The sequence below is a fragment of the Telopea speciosissima genome, chromosome 5, assembly GCF_018873765.1.
Source record: "Telopea speciosissima isolate NSW1024214 ecotype Mountain lineage chromosome 5, Tspe_v1, whole genome shotgun sequence".
NCBI lineage: Eukaryota > Viridiplantae > Streptophyta > Magnoliopsida > Proteales > Proteaceae > Telopea > Telopea speciosissima.
In genome coordinates this window covers 59,333,637-59,357,009 of record NC_057920.1, presented here as the reverse complement: position 1 = coordinate 59,357,009, position 23,373 = coordinate 59,333,637, and the positions used below count along the sequence as shown (strand labels likewise).

Sequence of the window (23,373 nt, the reverse complement as noted above, 5' to 3'; positions counted from 1 at the left end):
TTTCTTGAAGTTGATTGTAGTCTGGTGAGTAGGCTTGTCTTGGTAATATTAGATTTTAAAAAATGTAATAGGTTGGTGCTTTTGTTGTAGGGGCTGATGTTTTGTTGTTGTACCAGAGTATGTTCACCCTTAGCCAGCGCATTGAGGCTTAAATGGTGAGTTCGTGCACCCTTCAAAAAAATAAGTAAATCCAAGAGAGTGGAACAGAAGAAGACTTTATTACTCAGATGCGCCAAAATTTACATGGCTCATGGCATTCATTTTGAAGTATATAAGATGGACATCAAAAGAAGAAAAGAAGAAGACTTTATTACTCAGACGTGCCAAAATTAACGTGGCTCATGGCATTCATTTTGGAGTATATAAGATGGACATCAAAAGAAGAAAAGGCAAATGAACTCCTAAATTTAACTAAATCACGTTATGGAATAATATCATTAAAACATGAAAGGATGCAAAATTTCTATGACCCCAAGATACCTGAAGAACTTCCTTTTCCCGTGAAGCCTTCCATGACCTAAATTGTTCAGATTCCTGCTTGATCTTATGCTGCAATTGAACCTGAATGGTGCATATTGGGAGTTTTTAAAAGAATGTAATACATATTTTCTCCACTAGCACAGGTACTATATGACAGAGAAGATACTTTTTGGGACTTTATTCTCTGAATTTCCTCCTGTAACCGTTTTGCTGCTTCATCACTTTTCTGCTTTTGTCTCAAAAGTTGAGCTTGCGCATCTTGCTTCTTCTTCAATGCTGACACCTGCAGAGAAAAGCTTTGCTTCTAGAACATACGAAGGAAGCTAGAAAGAACACCAGAGTACGGGACTAACCTGGGTTTCAAGGAGGTTTAATTTTTTAAGATATTCTTGCTTTAACTTTTGAGCTCCATCATCAGAAGCAGAAGATATATTCACAAGGTTGGACCGTAGATCCTCAATCTCATTCTACCAAACAGCAAACAAGGTTAGGAAAACAAAAATTGTAAGAGTGCTCAAATGCCACAATAAGCATCAGAATAAATTACCAGCAAAGCTCTCTTTTCTTGCTCTAACTCCTGGACTTTCTTCTCATACTGATGCTTGAGCACTGATGTATCAACCGTCCCAAATCGTTTCATTTCAGCCTTCAATAAATGAAACAAATTAGAACATGATGGAATGAGCCTCAATAACGGAGAATGTCTGAACAAAGTAAGCAAGTGGTAAGCAGGGAACCAAAAATAATCTAGATTCATATGTTGATGGTCCTTTTCAATAACATTGTTTGCTGCTTATGATGACGAGAAAGCTCAGGCTACTATTTCTATATAACAAAAAAAAAAAAGCATCCAAAAGTTTACACACATTTAAACTTATCTTATTAACAAAGAAACAATTATATTTGAAAGGAGATTTGTAATATTGAGACGCTCAGCACAGTCTACACAGCTAGTATCCATTTATGGCATACAGTAAATAGTAGTTGTTAATGGAAATTTTTCCTGCCACCACAACTCTGGAGATTCTGAGTGGCCACAGCAACTTTTCCCCACTCTGATATCAGCGAGGCCTTTTATATAGATAGAAACATATTACATGGCCAATTAATTTCCCTTTGCAATCCTAGACACACTAGGAAACTTAAACACCAAGTCACAATAGAGGGGAAACTCCCCCTATTGTGTTACAAGAGATTGTACACCACAGTACAATAATTAACACTCCCCCTCAAGCTGGAGCATACAAATCACCCATGCCCAGCTTGGAACAACATTGTCTGAAAGTAAGACCAAACAGTGGTTTGGTAAACATATCACCGAGTTAACAGATGAAACAAACGGAGTAGTAATCAACTTTTTCATAATAGCATCTCTCATAAAATGACAATCAACTTCGATGTGTTTGGTCCTCTCATGAAACATTGGATTGCTTGCAATATAAATAGCAGCTTAATTATCACAAAACATCTTCATAGGTTGAGTAGCTGGAAATCCCAACTCTTGAAGCAATGAATTTCACCCACATTAACTCAGCTATGGTATAGATCATAACTCAATATTCAGCCTCAGCACTAGACCTAGCCACAGTAGTTTGCTTCTTGCTTCTCCAAGTGACTAAATTACCACCAACAAAAGTGCAATAACCAATGGTAGACCAACTATCACTATCAGCACCAGCTTAATCAGCATGAGAGAACCCTGCCAGATCAATATTTCAATGGGGACGATAAATGAGCCCCTTACCTGGAGCCCCTTTTAGATCTCGTAATATACAGCAAGCCGCATCCCAATAAATCTTCTTTGGAGATTACATGAATTGACTGATGACCCCAATGGCAAAAGATATATCTGGTCGAGTAACAGTTAGGTAAATAAGTTTTCCAACCAATCTTCTATACCAGTGTACCGTGTATATCTTCAAAATCTTCACTCTCATTGGAACTAAACTTTTGATGAGGATTCATGGGAGTATAAACCGGTTTAGAACCAAGCATACTAGCCTTAGATAGAAGGTCTAACACATATTTTCTTTGTGATAGACTAATTCCTTTCTTGCTCCGCAGAACCTCAATACCTAGAAAATACTGAACAGAACTTAGGTCTTTCATCTTAAAAATGTTGATGAGGATAGGATTTAACTTGGGCAATACCAAATGCAGCGTTTCCAGATACAATAATATCTTCCACATAGGCAACCAATGCAACAAATTTTGAATTCTGATGGCGAAAAAGGACTGAATGGTAAGAATAACACTGTGAGAACCCACAGTGAGTAAAGATGGAGCTGAATTTATCAAACCATACTCATGGAGAATGTTTCACCCATAGATGGCTTTATGAAGTTTGCACACTTTGGTTGAATTCTCCCCCTAAGCAACATACCCCGGAGGTTGCTCCATAGAGACCTCTTCTTGAAGATCACCATATAGAAAAGCATTTTTAATTCCCATTTGATACAAGGGCCCATCTAAGTTGACAGCCAGAGATGGGCAACAGGCAAGAAGGCTCCAAAATAATCAACGGCATAAGTCTGAGTATATCCTTTAGCAACCAACCACATCTTAAGGCGTTCAACAAAGCCATCAGGACTGTACTTGATAGTGTAAACCCAACGACACTTAACAAGTTCCTTACCAAGAGTTTGTTCTACTAGAGTCCATGTCTGTCGAGATAACAAAGCATCCATCTCCGTCCCATAGCTGCTTTCCAGCCAAGATGAGAGAAAGCCTCATGATGGGTTTTTGGACAAAGTTAGTAGATAAGGAAGAAGCAAGGTAAGAAATGGAGAAGGAAGATAAAAATAGATACAAAATCATGGTTTTAGTGCACAGTATCGGAACAAGTAATGGTAACTTGCAAAACCAATACGATACCAATACGGTATCAGTCTGGATCGGCTGTATTGGACAACTTTGCCCCTGATTCTCCCTTAAAAATAATTTTTTTTGCACTTTTACCCCTTGTCCATATTGTGCTACTGATACGGTATCGGTATCGGTGACTAGCAAAACTGGTACGTATCGTCCGATACAGGTGATACGATACTGATACCTCAAACCATGTACAAAATGCTCAATGGGATACACAGTTATAGATTTCTATGTTTTCTGAGCATAAGAGCGAGTATCTTTACGAACAGCAACTGGTTAGTCGAGGGAGGCCTCAGCACCAAGATCAAATTGAGTAGGGGGTAAAACAGGAATTGTATTCATTCAAAATCTTATCTCCTTGTTTGAAGTTGAACAGTTTCTTATAGAGATCGTAAGGGTGGAAGAGGTGTAGGTTAAGTGCTGATGGTGCAGGATAAGTTTCGGGAGTTTTCCTCGTGGCTTGGCTGCAAGGGTATGGCGGCTCCTCCTTCTCAAGAGGATTGCCCTCCTGATCCTGGCCTTGGGGGGTCCCAGTGTTGTTGCGGCCTGCAACTTTTGCAGCGGCAATCTCTCGTTTGTTGGCTCCGTCGCCGGTTTCTGTGGAGGTCAAAAAACCTTCGACTTACTTTGGTGTTCCAGCAGTCTTCTTCTCCACGGAAGAGGTAGCTCGTTCTGAGCAGGCTTTCTCTTCCTCTCTGATTGCCAAATGTAGCTACAATCATCCCTCTCTCTTCTTGATCAAGGATTCTCTTCAAAAGCTGTTCTACCTGCAGGGTGAGGTGGTGGTGTCCTTGTTGGACCAAAGGCATGTCCTGCTAAGGTTCTCGAGTCAGGCTGATTTTGCGAAAACCTAGATGAAAGAACAGGTCCATATCCAGGGCCACCTTCTACGCTTCATGAAATGGACATCGGATTTCGTCCCGAGGTGGGAGTCACCCTTTGCTCTGGTATGGGTTTCTCTGCCAGGCTTACCAGTCAATTTCTTCCAGGGAAATTTCTTGGTCTCCATTGCTGGCTCCATTTGGAAGATTCTGAAAGTGGATAGTGCGACTACGAACTGCACGCTTACGGTAGCAGCTCGGTTTTGTGTAGAGATTGATTTGCGAGACCCTCTCCCTTCGCAAATTTGGATTAGGTGTGGCTCTGACTGTTTGCATCAGAAAGTGGTTTACAAACGACTTCCGTCGTATTGTCCCTTCTGCTCGAAGATTGGCCACACCAAGGAGGCTTGCAAGAAGGCTTTGAAGGTGCCCACCAAGGGCTTGGGTCTTCCCCAACAAGGTTTAGCCGAGGGGTTGCAGGGTACTGCACTTGACAAGGGTATTGCTGCCAGGGGTAAGGTTGCGAACCGCACTGAGCTGGGGATGTTTATTCCGTCGGGGAAGGGCCCCTCGAGGCCTGCTGCTACTTCGATGGGGGTGCTTTGTGCCACAGGGACTCCGCAACTGACAGCAGGAGAGGAGGGCGCTGGAGAATTGTAAACCGGGGGGTGGCTGCTACTCGAACCAGGCCGCCGAGATCACAATTCCAGGTGTGGCTGCCCCGTTGGCTGAGCTTGTAGGCTTTCGTGAGCAGGGGCTTGACGCAGGTCCAGCAGTGGAGGAGGGAGAGATTTTAGAGCCAGCAAACACAATGGAGGTATCAGTGTTGGTCGTCTCTGAAGTCGAGAAACCTGTGGAGCTTGGTTGGGAGGAACAATCGAGAGCCATACCGTCTCAGATGGGTCTGGCTTTTAGCAGGGCGCATGATGGGGTTGAGAGAAGAGGGGGTGCTCGTGTAGATGTCCGTGCTTGGTCTATGGAGCCCTGTCCAACGCCTTATTTTGAGAATAGCTCTTGCCGGCCCAGTTGCAAGGATGATTGCTAGATAGATAAAGTCCAGCCTGTACCGATGGATCGTGCAGCCTTCTTGGAGGACCTTCAAGCCTTCTAAGCTTCACATGGGGGAAAAGTACACAGAACTCTTGGGAGGTTAGGAGAGGGGACCACGGTACACCCTTGGACCCCCCTTCGAAGGTGGATGTTTCTAGGCCTGCCATTGTCAGAAACTCTTTGGTCTACAAAATAAAATTGCCTAATAGTGCTCGGTTGTCAAAGAGTGCTCGGTGGGACTTCATGGGGCACAAAAAAACAAAAAAGAAGAAGGGCACTCGTCTGGCGCAGGGTGGAAATCTGCGGCACATTACTAAGTCTATAGGACCGATTGGCTCGCCTGCTGCAACCTCCTCATGAATGGCATTTTTTGAAATGCCAGAGGGGTTGGGAACAAGCCTACTTCTAGGCGCCGGACGATACTTATTCATCAGCATAAAGCCGATATTGTCGCTATCGCGGAACCTAAGGCGCAGTAGTCAAAGGCACGCCTGATATTGAGGAGGGTGGGTCTGGACTCGCTGTGGACTTCAAAGTGAATATGGATTTTTTGGAGGGCAGGGACGCAGGTGCAAGTGGTGGCGGAGAACCGCCAATTTGTTACTCTGGAGTATCTGGTGGCTAGCTACGCTCGATGCCATAATACTTTTGTCCATGGTTTGTGATCGGTGGTGGAAAGGAGGGATATGTGGGAGGCTCTTTCTCAAATTACTGTCACCTCCAGCCTTCCCTGGGCAGTTGATGGCGATTTTAATGTCGTTCTGTTGCTAAGGGACAAGATCAGCTTGAGGCTTGCCTGCTCGATGTCGATGGATGAGTTTGGTGACTTTGACAGTAATACTGGGCTCATAGATGCAGGTTACGTGGGCAATGTCTTTACACGGTCCAATAACCAGAGTGGTTCCGGGAGGGTCCTGGCTAGGCCGGATCGATTTCTGGTCTCGACGAAGTGGCTGGCGGCTTTTACAAGGTGTGAGGTGACCCACCTAGGCCGCGTTTGTTCTGATCATGCACCCTTGTGGCTCTCCTGCTCTGACACTCAGAGTCACCCCCGCTCTAGTTTCAAGCTTCAACAAATGTGGCTACACCATCCTAATTTCCAGGAGTTTGTGAAGAGTCAATGGGAAGCTCCTGTTGTGGGCTCCCCCTTGTGATTTTGTTCTTAAAGCTGAAACGCCTTTGTGCATCCCTTCGTGCATGGAATAAGGAGATCTTTGGCAATATCCACCAGAAGGTCAGGGATGCAGAGGATGCGGTAAGTAGAGCGGAAGTGGTTGCGAACCAGACTGCAGACACTCAGGCTGTGGAGACTCTGGAAGAGGCCAAAAAAGTATTGGAGTGGATGTTATTGCAGGAGGAGATCTTCTGAAAACAAAAATCCAGAATCTCTTGGTTGAAGGAAGGGGATAGGAACACCAAGTTTTTCCACTCTATGGCCAATGCCCGTGGGCGGCGAGGGGAGATCCTCAAGATTCGTTCTAATGATGGCAGTTGGGTCTCAAGTCAAGAGGGGGTGTAGGCGGTAGCGGTGGACCACTTTACAGGAGTTTTCTCTTCTCAAGGTTGTGTGGTGGATGAGGGGTTACTTGCTGTTATCCCCCAGGTGGTGACGGAAGGGGATAACATGGTCTTACTAGCTTCGCCCTTCATGGAGGAGGTGAAGACGACTGTGTTTTCGCTCTGCTGCGACAGTGCCCCAGGCCCATATGGCTTCTCTGGATATTTTTTCACGGCCTGCTGGGACGTGGTCTGTCATGATGTTTGGGCTGCAGTGCGGGACTTCTTTGAAGGGGGGACGCTGCCAAGGAGCTATACTTCTGCTAACCTCGTACTCATTCCTAAGAAGGGCAGCCCGGAGGTAATGTCTAATCTTCATCCTATTAGTCTTTGTAACTTCTCTTACAAGATTATTGCCAAGATCATTGTATCCAAGCTGGCTGGCTTACTCCCTTCCTTAGTAGTGGAAGAGCAAGGAGCCTTTGTGCAGGGCAGGTGCATCTATGACAACATCTCCATCACCCAAGAGGTCACGTAGGAACTGAACAAAAAGGCTCGGGGTAGCAACGTCGTTCTCAAACTGGACATGGCTAAGGCATATGACCGTCTGGAGTGGAATTTTCTTTATATGGTGCTTTCCCCGCTTTGGCTTTGGTGACGCATGGATAAGCCTAATCAGGAAAACCGTGGAGAATTATTGGTTCTCTATTGTGATGGGGGGTGCTGCGTCTGGTTATTTCAAGTCGACTAGGGGTGTACGCCAAGGGGACCCCTTGTCTCCAGCTCTTTTTATTTTGGCTGAAGAGGTCCTTAGCAGAGGCATCGAGAACCTTTTCTTTGAAGGGCGTGCAGTCTACTTTAGTCTCCCTCGGGGGTGCCCTGGCATTTCTCATTGTTTATTCGCGGATGACACCATCACTTTTACCAAGGGGTTGAAACGGTCTTTGAAACAGATTCTGGGTTTCATTGGCAAATATGAAGGCTTCTCAGGGCAACTGGTTAACAAGCAGAAGAGTTGTTTTGTGTTGGGTGACAAAGTCTTAGGGGCTAGGGCTTGTATGGTGGGAGCGGTTACTAGCTTCACGAGGAGGTACCTTCCTCTTACCTACTTGGGGGCATCTCTCCACACGGGGCGGCTGAAAATTTGTTTCTTTGATGACCTGGTTGGCAAATTAAGGAATAAGGTGGCGGGTTGGCAGGGTAAGTTGTTGTCGTCAGGGGGTCGCAATATCCTGTTAAGGCATGTTTTGGCTTCAATCCTTATACATGTGCTTGCCACTCTGGAGCCTCCCTAGGCTGTCTTACGTCAGATCTATGGAATTTTGGCTGACTTCCTCTGGAGCAGATCGGAGTGGGGCAAGCGAAGGCACTGGGTGAGCTGGCGTAAGGTTTGTAGGCCGCTAGAGGGGGTGACTTAGGGGTCAGGCTGTTAGAGGAGGTGGGCCTTTCTCTAAGGCTAAAAGGCCTTTGGAGGGTTATGTCTGATCACTCCCTTTGGAGTGACTTTTTCAAGGCTAAGTTGTTAAAAAACTGCCATCTAGCTTTGGCGTTGCCATAGTTGTCATGGCGCCGCCATGGCTTCCTGGCGCTGGAGAAGGTTACATGGCGACCTACGCCATGGCGTCCCTCTTTGATTTCTTCTTCCTGTCTCTCTTACCCTCTTCGATTTCTTCTTCCTGTCTTCGATTTCTTCTTTCCCTCTTCGATTTCTTTCGATTTCTTCTTTCCCTCTTCGATCTCTTCTTCCTGTCTTCTTTCCCTCTTCGATTTCTACTATCCCTCTTCGATTTCTTTCGATTTCTTGTTTCCCTCTTTGATTTCTTCTTCGATTTCTGAATTTTCTTCTTAAAACTTGAGAAACAATAGAGAAAAAATAAAACATGGCTTGAGTATACATCTATTAAAACATTAAAAATAGAGAAAATAAAAAATAAAACATGGTCGACATGCTCGCCATGGCAACGCCATTGCGGGCGACATGTCGATATATCGACGTGACACCCCTCCATCAACTTGGATCGCCGTGACACCGTGACAACTATGGGCGTTGCCTAATGGTGTGGCCTCTAAATCTTGGCGAAATGCTTTGGCATGTAAGGAGGTCCTTCTGGCCAATTCAAGGTGGTTGCTTTGATCAGGTGATGTTCTCTTCTGGCTGGATGACTGGTCAGGGACGGGGCGTTTGATTGATTATAAGGACAATGCCCTATAGGCTGACACTGCGCTCTGTGTGAAGGATGTTCTAGGGGTGAATGGCTCATGGGATTTGAATAAATTGCTACAAATTGACTCGGACGGAGTAAGGCAGGGTATTCTTGCGGGTAATTTCACTCTCTCTCCCGATGAGGACCGGCTGGTTCGGACCCCCTCTAGTGCTGGTCGGTTCTCAATGAAGTCCGTTTGGAATGTGGTGCGGTGGCCCTCGCCAGTGGCTCCCTACGCTAGATGGATTTGGAATCAAACCCTGCCTACGAAGATTGCGGTCTTCTCATGGCAACTCTTTAATGGGTTGATTCCTACTGATGATAATTTGATGGCGATTGGTATCCGCCTAGTATCAAAGTGCAACTGCTGTGGGAGGCCAAGGAGTGAATCCACAAATCACTGCCTTGTGTCTAGTGGGACGGCCGCAAAGGTGTGGAGTTTCTTTTCGGGGATCTTTGATGTAGCAAAGGTCCATGCACAGGATGTCAGAAGCCGCCTACTGCTTTGGCATGAGTCTGCAAGCCGCAAGAACCTAAGTGACTTCATTGCTGGGTTCTTACCTTCTCTGATTGTTTGGGAACTGTGGAAGGAGAGGTGCAACAGAAGGCATGGGGAAAGGATGCGATCGGCCATGGGTATCATTGAGTGCATTAAGGTTTGGGTCACCTGCCTACCGTTGCCCCCCAAGCTTGGCAATGGGTCCTCGGTTAGAGGTAGGCAGATTTTGCGTGTACTGGGGATCTCAGCTCTTGATCCTAGGCCTTCTCGACCCCTACCGGTTGTGTGGTGCCCGCCGTTTGTGTCGGTCAAAATGAATGTGGACGGTGCATGTAGAGGAAACCTAGGTCTAGGTGGAGGGGGTGGAGTTATAAGGGACAGGGAGGGTCGCGTGTTGAAAGCCTTCGCTAACTTCTACGGTGCCTGCACGAACTCTATTGCTGAACTTTGTGCTTTGAGAGATTGTCTAAAGCTATGCTGTGACTTGGGCCTATTTGGGGTTGTGGTTAACTCTGACTCCGTCACAACCGTAAACATGGCTGGACTTAAGAGATGTAATTTGTAGAAGGGATGGTACTGGTTCCAAGAAGCCCTGGAGTTGATCGGTAAGGTCAGCCCGAGTATCTGCTTTGCTTTTAGGGAGAGCAATAGGGCTGCCAATTGGCTGGCCAACCACGCCTGCGACATAACATCCTCCATCACTTTTCAGCAGGACAATCTGCCTCAGGGAGACTTCCAACGCATCATTCGGGATGACAGGGCTGGCATGGCAGTTCTCAGATTATAACTCCCATGCTAGTGTAGTTTTCCACTGATTTTTGGGCGAGGGGTAAGGTGGAATGTCCCCCCCCTTGTATTCTTTCATTCTTTTTAGAAATCAATAAGAGCTTAGGGGCTGGCCCGGGTCCCAATTAATAGTCGGGTTCAAAAAAAAAAAAATTCTTATAGAGATCGTACATGCGGGAGATATTCTTCTCTTGAGAGAAGCTTTCACGTAAATCCTCCTAGACATCTTTGGCAAGGGTGTGAAACATCACATTGGATGCAATAGCAGGTTCAACACTATTCCTTAACCATATCTTGATATTAGAGTTCTCAGCATCCACTCATCATAAGCAGTGAGCGTAGAAATATCTTTCGGATCAGGAGTAGGAGGATCATCAGTAATATACTTCAACTTTCCTTGGGCATGTATGTATGCCTGCACTGCCTGGCCCATAAAAGATAGTTGGAACCTGAGAGTTTAATAGTAGTAAACTGAACTTGGACATTGTCCGTAGGTGGATTAGGATCAGCCATCAGAACAACTGATCAGTAGAAGATGATCAAAAACAATATAAGATTGTAACCAGAAAGAAGTCGCAGCAGTTTTGAATCACAACCAGCAGGGATAGAGATCACAAGAAAACCCAGATCTTGGGTGATTTCAGATTCCAGGAAATCAAAAGGTCAGATTGAACAAAGCACTTGAAGAGGGGAATAAAACACCAAAACCTTGTCTCAATCAAGTGGGTAGATTGCAGGTAATTTCAGCAGCAAGAAATCAAAGAAAAGTTCAAAAAAACAAGATTATCCACCAGCAGCTATGGAGATACAAATTAATTGAAATCAAAACAGAGAATGGACCCAGGCTTTGGATCGAGTGTACCTCTTATGCAGCTATCTGTTTTCAAAAAATAGGGCACATCAAATGGCTGAGTAGAAAGTAATTTTAAATCTTGAATTTGAGAAGAAATTTCCCAAAAAAAATTGAAACCACTGACATAAGAAGATCAATTCTGATTGTTGTGCTTCAAAATCACCATATAGATATAGTAGAGAAAGTAGTAAGCCCTAGTTTACTTTCATGATATCATTAACTAGAGCAGATTTAATCAAATAGAGGCAACATGGAAGCTGCGATCAAAGAGAACTTGAACCTTTAAGACACTCTCAAAACAGAGATTGAATGGAGGATCTGTATACTGATTTTACTGCTCTAATACCATGAAACAGTATCTGAATAGTAAAACCAGTGAATAGAAGAGAGGAAAAGGGATGGGAGAGAAGAGGGGACTGTCTAGAGATCAATAGCAGATAGATCTAGCAGTCCCCCCCACCCCCAATGGCTTTATTTATAATCAGGTAATTACTAAGTAGAGGACTTCTTATAGAAGGAATCAGAAACAAAATACAATTAATAACTTAAAGACTAAGACCAAAACTAAACAATCCTAGACACACTAGGAAATGTAAACACCAAATCATGATGAGGGGAAACTCGCCCTACCGTGTTACTCCCCATAGTACAATAATTAACATGAACAAAAGGCATAAACAGAAAATCTAGGAAACATAGCTCCTCTGCTGAAGAGTATGTATTGCAAATGATCATAATATACCTGAAAATTTTTTTTTTTAAAAATGTAAACTTGAATACTTAATCCCTTGCCCAAACCTATCAAGAAAACAAGTGTGTAAGTCCCTCTAAGTAGAACTATTGCTTAGAAAGAGAGACACGGAAAGGAACAGCATTGTCAAATACTTAACAGCTTTACCGTGATTTGCATCAGGATTCTATTTCAGTGCATGGAGGCAAAGGGTTTTTATACCCCCAGTGTCAATTATGAAAGGAAATGCAAAAACAAAAGAGTCTCATATTATGTGCAACGGAAAAAATTGTGCAACTAAATTCAAATCTCAGGGAACACCTAAGATATACAACCACTAAGAAATTAAGCAATAGAAAGAAAATAAGTGAATAAAATTGCAAATAGATTGCTTGGCCATGCAATTTTAACCCCCGTTCGAACACACACAAATATTACATCAGATTACAGAAATTCCTTGTATTAAGTAACCAATAAGATTAAACTAAAAAATAAATCAATCAACAAGGATTCAAAAATGAAAGCATCTTTTCCAGACAGAAATTTTAAATTCAATTGACCGATGATAAGGAAAAAATCAACAATCTACCTCCTTTTGTTCAAGCCGTTGGTCGAGTTGCTTCAGCTCCTTATCCAATTTATCCTGAAGAGAAGAATGTTCCAGTTCCTTTTCAACTTCTTCCATCTCACCTACATAATAACAAGCAAGACCACACACATTACATTCATAATATTAGACATGAAAAGCATAAGAACTTTCAACTGTTCAACTATAAACATGTAAACTAAAATCAAACTGTCATTTACAAGCAATCTCCTATGATCCATGTAATCCATCATCCTCCAGATAAGTACGTGAAGAAAGGTTCTAAATCTCGGTTTCAAGGCCGGTTTCGACCAGCCCCAAAACCAAGATATGCCAGGTTTCAACAATATTTCTCCAAGCCAACTCGAAACCTTGGTTTCGAGGCCTAGAAATTGTTTTTTGCCCTGATTTTTTCTGTGCTGCCTATTTTTGACATTTTGAAACCAATCGATGCGCTTCGCATAAAGAACAATAAAAAATGGTACTTGTGGTTTTGACCAAAGTTTGATAGTGTATACTGTTCTTGGAAATGATATCTGTAAATAATAAGGAATGAAGCATATTCATCATCGAAATAGGCTTATTTCTTTAGAAATAAGTCTAGGGTTGGGATATATATATGTTGGGCCTTTGATCCCAAGGGTTTTTTATGTAATAGGCCACTTTTATAGGCCTAAAGATGGGGTACATGAGTTGCATACGGGATTAGCCCTATACTTAGTTTATTTTCATGTTTTTAATGTTTTAAATTGAACCGGTCCAAAGCTGGTTTGAACCAGTGGTTCAATTTAAGTGATTTTATTAGTTTTTCTTTTAGTTGTTAAGTTAGGCTGGATTTGGACTCTATTTTGAGTCTATTTCAGTTTCCTAGTCAGTTTAAGTTAGCTAATAGGTTAATGATTGGATTAGACCTTTCCTTTTTAGTATCTAAGTCTATTTTTGAGTCTTCTTTATAAATTTGTAAGGGAGGCCAGCATTGAATACGAATTTGATTAATAAAAACTCGGCTTTATGCTTGCTGCCTTTGTTGCTGCTGTTGCTCCTTGAGAGTGTTGCATCCTTGTGGGTTTATCAAGGTGGAAGGGATTGGTGGATCTCCAATCGACTCCTTGCATCGTGAAGATCGGGAGACCCCATTGTTCATCTTCAAAGCTGCTACCATTGAAGATCAGTGTTCAAGTAAGTACTTTACAGTTTCAGCAATCACCCTTCTTCTCCTAATCCTCTACAGCCTACCCTACAGCCCCCCTTTCCTAATTCCCCCTCTTCTCTACAGAACCTAAAACAACCTAAAACCTGTTCAGACCTAACTAGCAATTAAAAACCTAAAACCTGCAACTATGCTTCTTCCCTTCTAGAAGGTCACATGCAAGGTGATTTTCGAGAGAATTCTGCCCAGCCAAATCTAACCGTTAGAACCTGCTAAAATTTGATCGAATCTTCCTCAAACCCTAAGAGAGACTCTATTCAAATTTCAGCACCATCCACCCAGCCGTTTGTCTGAAATTACAGTTTTACCCCTCTCTCCTACTTCCACTAGGAAACCTCCATAACTTCAAATCTGTCCATCAATTTCAAACTAAACTTTCAGCATGCATCCCTTACATCATTATTGCCACTCGATCCAAGTTTCATCAGACCCCCACCACCCTAAACCCTAGAATCCCCTTCTGCTACCTCCATTAGTAATTGTCTCAAATAACCTTATCTTGCTGTCCAACTCATCTGACCAACTTCCATTCACTCAAACATCATAAAACCTATACCATTAGACTTCCTACACCTGCCTATCATTACCATATAAGACAACCCTAACCTAAGCCTAACTTTAACCCTAATTTTGACCTAAAAACCTCAATTCTGCCTCCATCGAACCAGCAGTTCTACTGATCCTCTTTGAACTGGCTCCTAGTAGGTCTCCTACCTATCTCGGACTACATTAAGGAGAAAAGAGAGAAGAAGAGAAGAAGAGAAGAGAAAGGAGATGGTTGTAACCTTGGGAGTCACAACCTTATGTTGAGACTCCCACTTCATTGAATATATAATAAGGCATAACCATGTTAAGGGCATAAAAGGAAATACATCATAAATAATAAATTATTGTTCACGAGTTACTGTTCTCATGAACAGTACCTGTGAATACTGTTCACGACACTTCAAAAAGAAAATACATCATAAATAATAAAATTATTGTTCACGTGAACAGTACCCTTGAATACTGTTCATGACACTGTTTACGTGAATAGCACTGTGAACCCCTTGATCGATAACTTCTAACAATATCGAACCAGAATCACCCCTTATTTATGCCAAATATCGTTTAAGTAACTTAAGATATTATTCATAAAACTCCATTGTGACCAAGGGGCCACGGGTTCGAGTATGGAAACAACCTCTTTGTGAAAGCAGAGGTAAGGCTCCATACATTATGACCCTCCCCAGCACCCGCAGTGGCAGGAGCCTCATACACCGGGTACGCCCTTTTATTAATTTAAATCCAATAAAAATAGTTAAAATCAAATTCCAAAAAGGATAAAAAGTCAACCACCCCCCCCCCCGGTTGAAGAACAAAAACTTGATTTTCAGCGGTAGATAAAATTTTCAACTTTCTGTCAAATAAATCCAAGATTTCTTAAATCTAATTTATATTGAAGAAGTTATGTTTCGATCAAACTTTATTTGGTGTGCATGAACACTGTCAAAATCGCTCTAAAAATATTTTTTTTAGATATCAAAATAAAAGATAATTTGCCGCTGTTTTGGTTTTGTTATGTTTTATCATAACAAGATTTATGGAATTTTCAGATTTGAGAAAAAACCCAACATTAGAAAGTTAAAAATTTGACCTACCGCCAAAAATCACCGAAAATCCAATTTGTGTTCTTGAATTGGGGGGTTGACTTTTTATTCTTTTGGAATTTGAGTTTTTAACTATTTTTATTGGAATCAAATGGGGGGTATTTGCTTATTTATGAATAATGTCTTAAGTAAATGAAAAGCATTTACTTAAATGATATTTGACGTAAATAAGGTGGTTCAACCAGGTTCAGGTTGAAACTACCAAGTTTCGACAAGTTTCGATGGGGATAAGTGAATTTATATAAGTGGTTCAGGTCAAAACTCGCGAAATTACCAAAATATGACGGAAACATGTCGAAACGGATCCAGATCCTCTAAGGCGCAGCTGCCCATCCGGCCTGTGCTGCTCAGACACAGGGCCGAGCGCAAAGACCGCCTTACCCCCACTCGGGCAAGGCGCTCGGGCAGGGGTAAGGCAGTCTTTGCACGCAGCCCTGTGTCTGTGCAGCACAGGCAGGACGGGCAGCTGCATCGTAGAGGATCCAAATCCTGTCGTAACCAGGTACAAAGCGGTATCGCTTTAAGGTTTCGTATCGGTTTATTGCGAAACCGAGATTTAGAACCATGCAGGAAAGCAATACAGGAGCAGCAGCTTACCAGAAATGCTGATGGCTTTGCCGTCACAAATAGATGGCAAGTCATTGAGATAGGGGCTTTTCGAGCGTAGCCCGTCATCCTCCAGATCAAGGGAATCAATGAAGCTGTCACGATTGGAATTACTCAAGCTCTGCAACCGCCTAAGTTCTCCTTCCAACTCTTGAATTCTTGACACATATGTCTTTACTAAACCAAACTCCTGCAAAAACAAGTTTATATATTTTGCCAACAAGAAGTTCCAATATAGAAGTGGATTCAAAGAAAGAACATTTTCCAACAACAAACCTTATTTACATCACCAGAGTCAATATCATCCCAAGATTTTCCATTGCGAGCCGATTCAATTTTAAGAATCAATTCATCTTTTTCAACCTAAGATCAATTCATGTACAATTAGTCTCATAATTGAATCAACAGGAATAAGCACATATTAACATAACATTGCCAATGTGTCATGAGTATCTCACAAATACAGAAAACTGAGACACAAATGTTATTACAATAGATAAACACAAGAATCTCTTCGCTAGGTAAAACACTTGCAGAAGGAATCAAATTTATCTTCTTGTCAAACAAACTACCATTATTAGTTCTTTTCCTCTTTAGCAATACCTAGGTAAACAAGAGATTGCGGAATAATGGAAAAATTAAATTGAATCTTGCTGTTCATGAAGCTTAAGAAACAATTGATCAACTGTTGAAATAAAACAAACGAACCTGAGCATCAATAGAACATTGTGCAAGACGGTCACAAGTGACTTGTCGTTCTTGAAGCTCTCGCTGTAACTCTGCATTGCTTGCTTCAAGTAGCGAGATTTTGTGCCTAAGAATCTGAGGAACAGTGGGGGAAATGATTACATAAGTATGATTAAATCCGACAGAATGGTCCTTACTCCTTATCAACACTTCCTATCATGGGTTTTTGTGGACAGATTTAAAATTAGGGAAAGCTTGGATGATCTATTCATCCCAAGCACTCTTTATTTATAAGAGTAATAAAACAAGATAAACATCAGTATGGTAGCAATGTGGGACTAAACCACATAATACAAAACTAATAAAATAACAAAGAAAGAGGTCCAGAATACCCCACGGTATTCGGCCATATATCTAACACTCCCCTCAAGTTGGAGCATATATATCATGCATGCCCAACTTGACTAAGATAGGATGAAACGCTTGCTACTCGGTCCCTTAGTGAACACATCAGCCGTTGATCGATAGACTTCACAAAGGAACACAAATGAGGCCGGCCTCAAGCTTCTCCTTGATGAAATGTCGGTCAACCTCCACGTGCTTAGTACGATCATCTGACGGGGTTATGAGCAATGCTAATGGCTGCTTTATTGTCACAATAAAGCATCATGGGAAGATGGACAGCAACACCGATATCCTGTAATAATCCTCTAAGCCACAAAAGTTCACAAATTCCTTGGGCCATCGCACGAAACTCGGCTTCAAGATCGGACCGCCACAACATTCAGCTTCTGCTACGCCATGTGACAAGGTTCCCACCAACAAAGGAACAAGAACCGAGAGATAGATTTCCTGTCGGAGAACCAGCCCAATCGGCATCGATAGGCGTCAATCTTAAGGTGACCCGTGGGAGATAGAAGGATTCCCTTTCCTGGAGCGGACTTCAAATACCTCAAAATACTACGGACGCATCCATATGAGAGGAATAGGGATCATGCATGGATCGCTCACCAAACTCACGCAGAATCGCAATGTCGGTGTGTGTGAGAAAGGTAGATTAACTTGCCCTAACCGATAAACACCCTTGTCAACAGGCTCACCTTCTTTCTCCTAAGTTTTGTAGTAGCTTCCATAGAGTATCCAAGGATGACACCTAGCAGCCTGCTTCAATAGATCGAGGACATATTTCCTTTGAGAAAGAAAGATGCCCTTTGAAGAGCGAGCAACTTCTATCCCTAGAAAATATTTGAGAGGACCAAGATCTTTGACCTCAAACTCACGGCCAGGAGGAGCTTAAATCCTCGATAGCATCACCATCATTACCAATGACACAATATCATCCACATAGACTATGAGAAGAGTTACCTTGTCACCAACTCGTCGATAAACAAAGTGTGATCAGCATTACTCGCCTATAACTCTTGAAATCATAACCTTGTGAAATCGCCAAACCATGCCCTAGGTATGTTTCAGCCCATAAAGTGCACGCTTGATCTGAGACCTTACCCTTGGTCCTGTCATCGAGAAGCCTGGTGGAATGTCCATATATACCTCCTCCTCAAGCTCCCCATGGAGGAAGGCATTCTTTACATCTAACTGTTGAAGATCCCACCCAAGATTTACAAGACGGGATAATAGCACCGGACAGTGTTGAGCTTCGCCGGCTGTGCAAAGGTCTCCGATAGTCGACTCCATAAGTTTGAGTGAACCCCTTTGCAACCAGACGTGCCTTATATCGATCCACGAACCATCACCTTCCGTTTGACCACGAAGACCCATCTACATCCAACTGGTTTCTTTCCGGAGGAAGAGTCACAAGCTCCCATGTATTATTTTTATGTAGTGCTCTCATTTCTTCCAACATTCTTGCCTTCCACTTTCCATCTGTAGATGCTTCTGCCAAGTTTTAGGAATCGAAAAGAAGAAAGAGAAGATACAAAAGCACGAAAAGATGGAGAAAGAGAACTATAAGAAACAACACGAGATATGGGATGTAAAGTACTAAGTCCTAGTACCTTTGCGGTGAGCAATAGGTAGGTCGGAAGAAGAGGGATTACCAGGAGATGGAGGATCTCGGATATGGAGCCGCAATTGGATGGGTATTGGTGCTAAAGTGGATTGCAACGCCTCTGTTGGTTACGCCCCTTGTGTAGGTGAGTATGTTGGAATTGTCAATTCTCTTACGAAATTCACCAATAGTTCTCTGGGTTGAGTCGGCTCCCAAATAGGAACATTAACAACACTATTTTCTATGGTCTCCCCCGTAAAGGATTCCCATTAGGTGAGGGAGGAACAGTGGAGGAGGTTGGACATCATCCAAAGGAGGTTGGGCATCACCGTGGGTGCCGTCAAGGAGGCGGACAGCAAGCAGGAGGACCTCTAGTGGAGGAATCTCAAAGGGCACATCTTCACTAGAACTCTTCCTCAAGAGGTGGTGAAGAATAATAAGAAAGGGTCTCATGGAAAACAACATCCATACTTACCAAGGTACGACGGGAAGGGGGATGGTAACACTTATAACCTTTCCAGGTTGGAGAATAACCCAAGAAAATACAACGGAGCCCACGAGGTTCAAGCTTGCTGGAGATCTCAGTATCCCTAGCATAACACACACCCAAATACTTTGGGAGGGACAATAAAGGAGGAATGGCCCAAGAAAATATCGTAGGGTACGGGAATTAAGAACCCGAGAAGGGAGCCTATTGATGAGATAGGCGGCGGTAGAACCGCATCCCCCAATATCGAGAAGGAACATTCCTCGCAAACATCAACCCGGCCATTTCAACAAATGGCGGTTTTTCTTTCTCGCCACACCATTCGGGCGGTATCAACACAACTAGTTTGGTGAATAATGCCTGATCGCCAAATATTTTTGAAACGTGATTCAAGAAATTCGGTTCCATTATCACTTCTCAATATTTTGAGAGTAGCTTGGACCGAGTTTGAATCATATTATGAAAATGCTGAAAACATGAGAAAACCTGATTTTTAGTATGCAAAGATATACCCAAGTGTTCCGAGAATGACAATCAATAAAAGAGACAAACCAAATGACCGACGAAATAGAGGGCTTGCATTAGGGCCCCAAACATCGAATGTACCAAATTAAAACAAGAAGAACTCCTTTTATTTGAAATAGGATAAGTTGAACGTGTCTGTTGGCGAACACAAGCCTCACAAAAAAAGTCATCCTTAGTATGTAGGGTGACCAAACTAGGAAATAAATGAGCTAAAATTCCTAAAGGGGGTGACCTAACCGAGAGTGCCACTGGTAAAGTTCGAAGAGACCAAGGAGTTCGATGCACGGAGAAGGCAATGGTGGTGGAGAGAAGCGACCGTCATCAAGCGGTCAAGCCACCATGCACTTTACCCAATCCAATCGTCTTCCCGAGTCCAGATCCTCGAAACACAATGATGAGATGGAAAAAAATGACTTCGATTAAGATCACGAGTAATACTACTAATGGAAAGAAGGTTAGTAGTAAAATTAGGAATATGTAAAAGAAGACGAGGAAGAGAGGAAGTGCGATTGATGAGTCCTTTTCCGGATATTGAAGAAAGGACCCATCGGCCGCTTTGACCTTATCTTTCCCAGTGGGAGAATATCCGTAAAGCAGACTAGAGGAACGGTCGTATGATCGCGTGGCTCGGAATCTATGATCCAGGATGGGAAGCCGCGGAAGCACTGATGACCTACTGAATGGAATACTGACCGGGCAAAGTGTGAACCTGAAGGAGGCGAGAATTAGCGATGGGCGTGTAGTAGAGGCGGCGTGCGAAGTCTGAGCATACGTAGGAGGGCACAGTAGATCATCCTGGGATAGACCGAGTATCGATAATAGGGGCTGTAATGCATCTCGATCGATGGGCTTGGTGCTTTGTCTTTATCTTTGTCTTGGCAGCCCGTTTAGCTTCAAAATCAGCCGTTTCGCATGAAGTTTCGGCCTTCTCTTTGGTGTGATAGGGTTTGTGGCGGTGCTCACAAACAACATCCCGTAGTAGAATCACCAAGCGAAGCCTAGGTGCGAGAAGGGTCGGGGCAGCGGCCTTGAGAGCGATCTATCGAAATAGGCGGGTGCAACATGGCAGCCCTACGGTTCTCCTCGAGATGAAACCAATGCATAAGATTGTTCGAGTGTGGGAAAAGGCTTATGGCCCAACACTTGAACACGAATTGGATCATACTCCACATTCAAGCCACCAAAAAATCATAGACCCCGATCTTGTCCGCACTTCTTATAGGAAGCAATATCGAATCAGAGGCGGGTGGAAGTCGGAGAAGTGGTCTAATTGCGCCATGCATCGTAGAGTAGCATAATACTTGGCCCCGAAAGTTCACCTTGAGTGGTATGGAGGACCTTCTCATTAAGTTCATATACACGGGCATCATTGCCAAGTGCCGTGAGGTTTCCTTCAAGCAGCCCAAATCAATGGCATGTGTCTAGAAGAAGAAAGTTATCTTTGCAAATCGTAGTCATTGAACCAATTAAGTAGGACATGAGAACACCATTATTAGCAAGCCACCTTCCCGAGCGGGGCACTGGGGCGATGGGTTGAACACTAGTGCCATTAATATGGTGGTGAGACCACGGCCAGCAATGGCAAAAGAGGCGGACTGGACCATAAAAGGTAATTCGAGCCATCAAGTTTAATAGGATTTGGTGTGAAGGCTGGTAGTCGGGCTTGTGGTGACCATCGGTAGGTGGCTGATCCGAGTAGTCAAGAATCGAGAGAGTCACCCATCTTGCCAGAAAGAAGTCCAATAATGTCTTCAGTGAAGGCTGAACTAACTCCAAAAATCGAGACAAGAGCGGTGAAGAGTCCTATATCGATAATGGCGGGGTTTTTTGAGAAAACCTGAATTGCTGAAATCGATGAGGATAATAAGGAGTCCAAAATTCTGCAGAAAAATGGCTTCAATTGAGGTCAATTAACCCTCTATCTTGGAAGAAACAGCCTGCAGAAAAATCGGAACACTGGCTGCAACAACTCCAAGATCGATAGGTGTCGGGGTTTTGCAAAAAACCTGTGATAGTAGGATCGATCTTAAGGAGGTCTTCAAATCTGTAGATAAGAACTGAACCAATAAAAAGAAATCCTGCTGCAGTTTGTGGTCTTCAAAGGAAGGAGTTAATGCCTTGTAGTTGTTGTAGAAGCAAGCTCCAAAAAACTGAAGATCCAATATCGCGAAGGGCTTGGCGAGGTCCTTATCGAGCAGAATTATAGTGCATAAAAGAGGTAATGGGGGCAGCAATCGGATCGTATGATCACCTCATCGATGCTGCCCTATAATGGGAATGGAGAACAAGGGAGAAGAAAGAGAGAACTAGAAGAGAAGAAGATCGAAAGAGAGAGGGAGAAGAAAACTGAAATTCGAAGGAGGGGTTTTGTCCCTAACTCGAAATCTGCTCTGATACCATGTGGACAGATTTAAAATTAGGGAAAGCTTGGATGATCTATTCATCCCAAGCACCCTTTATTTATAAGAGTAATAAAACAGTAAACATCTGTATGGTAGCAATGTGGGACTAAACCACATAATACAAAACTAATAAAATAACAAAGAAAAGAGGTCCAGAATACCCCCACGGTATTCTGGCCATATATCTAACAGTTTTGTACCTGCAGTTCCTCAAAAGGTGCACCACCTTCACCACGGAAATAAAGAAGCTCAGATTGTAACTGTTCAATTTGGCTCCGCATTCTTTGCATCTGAGCTGCCACTGGGTCACGATTTATCTACATAAATAAGAGCAATTAGGACTCAATAGTAAATGGAGCAGATGGGGGAATTTTCAATTAAAAAGCAAACTCACAATTGCTTTGTTCTGAATATTGCGAGCCCGATTGGCATATTTTAGAGTGTTTAATGTTTCCTCAGCATTTGTGTCAGCAGGACTCACACAAGCTATAATTGAAATACAAGAAAACAATCAAGAACAAATGGCAGCAAATTCTAAATAAGGATGACTATAAGAAAAAAAATAAAGAGTAGTACATATCATTAGAAGCAACTAACCAATCATAACTGTTTTGCTGTTTCCACCAAGAGAGTCCTACAAAATCAAAAACCATCTGTCAATACCAAAACTAGTCCATTTACATCTTTAGTAAAGTGAAATTACCTCAAAATTTGCTATATCACGTTCCACATTGGAAATACTCAATATGTGAATTGCCAAATGACAGATGGATAATCAATTACAAATCAATTCAAAAGAAATCAATCACAACCAATATAACAATCCAGTTCTTAGATAACCATTAAGTTACAGGTCCCAACAATTCAGAAAAAAATACATAGATTATAGAACACACCGATTAGTCAATTTTCATAATTGTTTATTTATCTCAAGGAAAACATGCTTCCCTTAACATTTAATTGGCAGGGTATGTTTATTCACTTAACATGGTAAAAATAATATGACGAATCAACCCATTTTTGAAGGCTTGATGCTGTGCCTAACTTATGTACTTTCGAACTTTCAATCAAAAAATTATAGTGTAGAACAATTGTTTCTTTAGATATTTTCCATTATCGGAATAAAATCTAATAGAAGATTAAGGACTGGCATAATGATTAAACCCTAATTTTTTGTGCACCATGCAACTAATCTCGAGATGCACTAATCAACTAAAAACAGACACATTTTCGTCAATTTTGTAACGATTGCTTCTATTTTCATCACTCACATGAGTTCCTATCAGAACAATCTGATTCAAATGAGTTAATAATTTTCAACTGCTTATAATTGTCACAAGTTAACAATGACGAAAACTAGGGAAAAGAACAAGTTGGATCTCCAAAAAAATATCCCAAGCATAGTTTGAAAACTCGGCGAAA

General features: G+C 42.6%; 1 protein-coding gene across 2 annotated transcripts in view; it reads right to left on the bottom strand.

Annotated features, from left to right (window-relative positions):
• LOC122662330 (kinesin-like protein KIN-4C) overlaps positions 1-23,373 on the bottom strand; it is a 56,176-nt gene that overhangs the window by 28,366 nt on the left and 4,437 nt on the right. For both annotated transcript variants that reach the window (XM_043857926.1, XM_043857928.1), the window contains exons 8-18: positions 22,549-22,585; positions 22,346-22,437; positions 22,152-22,268; positions 16,551-16,664; positions 16,119-16,205; positions 15,834-16,032; positions 12,381-12,481; positions 1,028-1,126; positions 834-947; positions 647-763; positions 481-561 (exon numbers count right to left, since the gene is read on the bottom strand). In XM_043857926.1, coding sequence (XP_043713861.1) covers positions 481-561; positions 647-763; positions 834-947; positions 1,028-1,126; positions 12,381-12,481; positions 15,834-16,032; positions 16,119-16,205; positions 16,551-16,664; positions 22,152-22,268; positions 22,346-22,437; positions 22,549-22,585 — 1,158 coding nt within the window. The remainder of the gene's footprint in view (positions 1-480; positions 562-646; positions 764-833; positions 948-1,027; positions 1,127-12,380; positions 12,482-15,833; positions 16,033-16,118; positions 16,206-16,550; positions 16,665-22,151; positions 22,269-22,345; positions 22,438-22,548; positions 22,586-23,373) is intronic.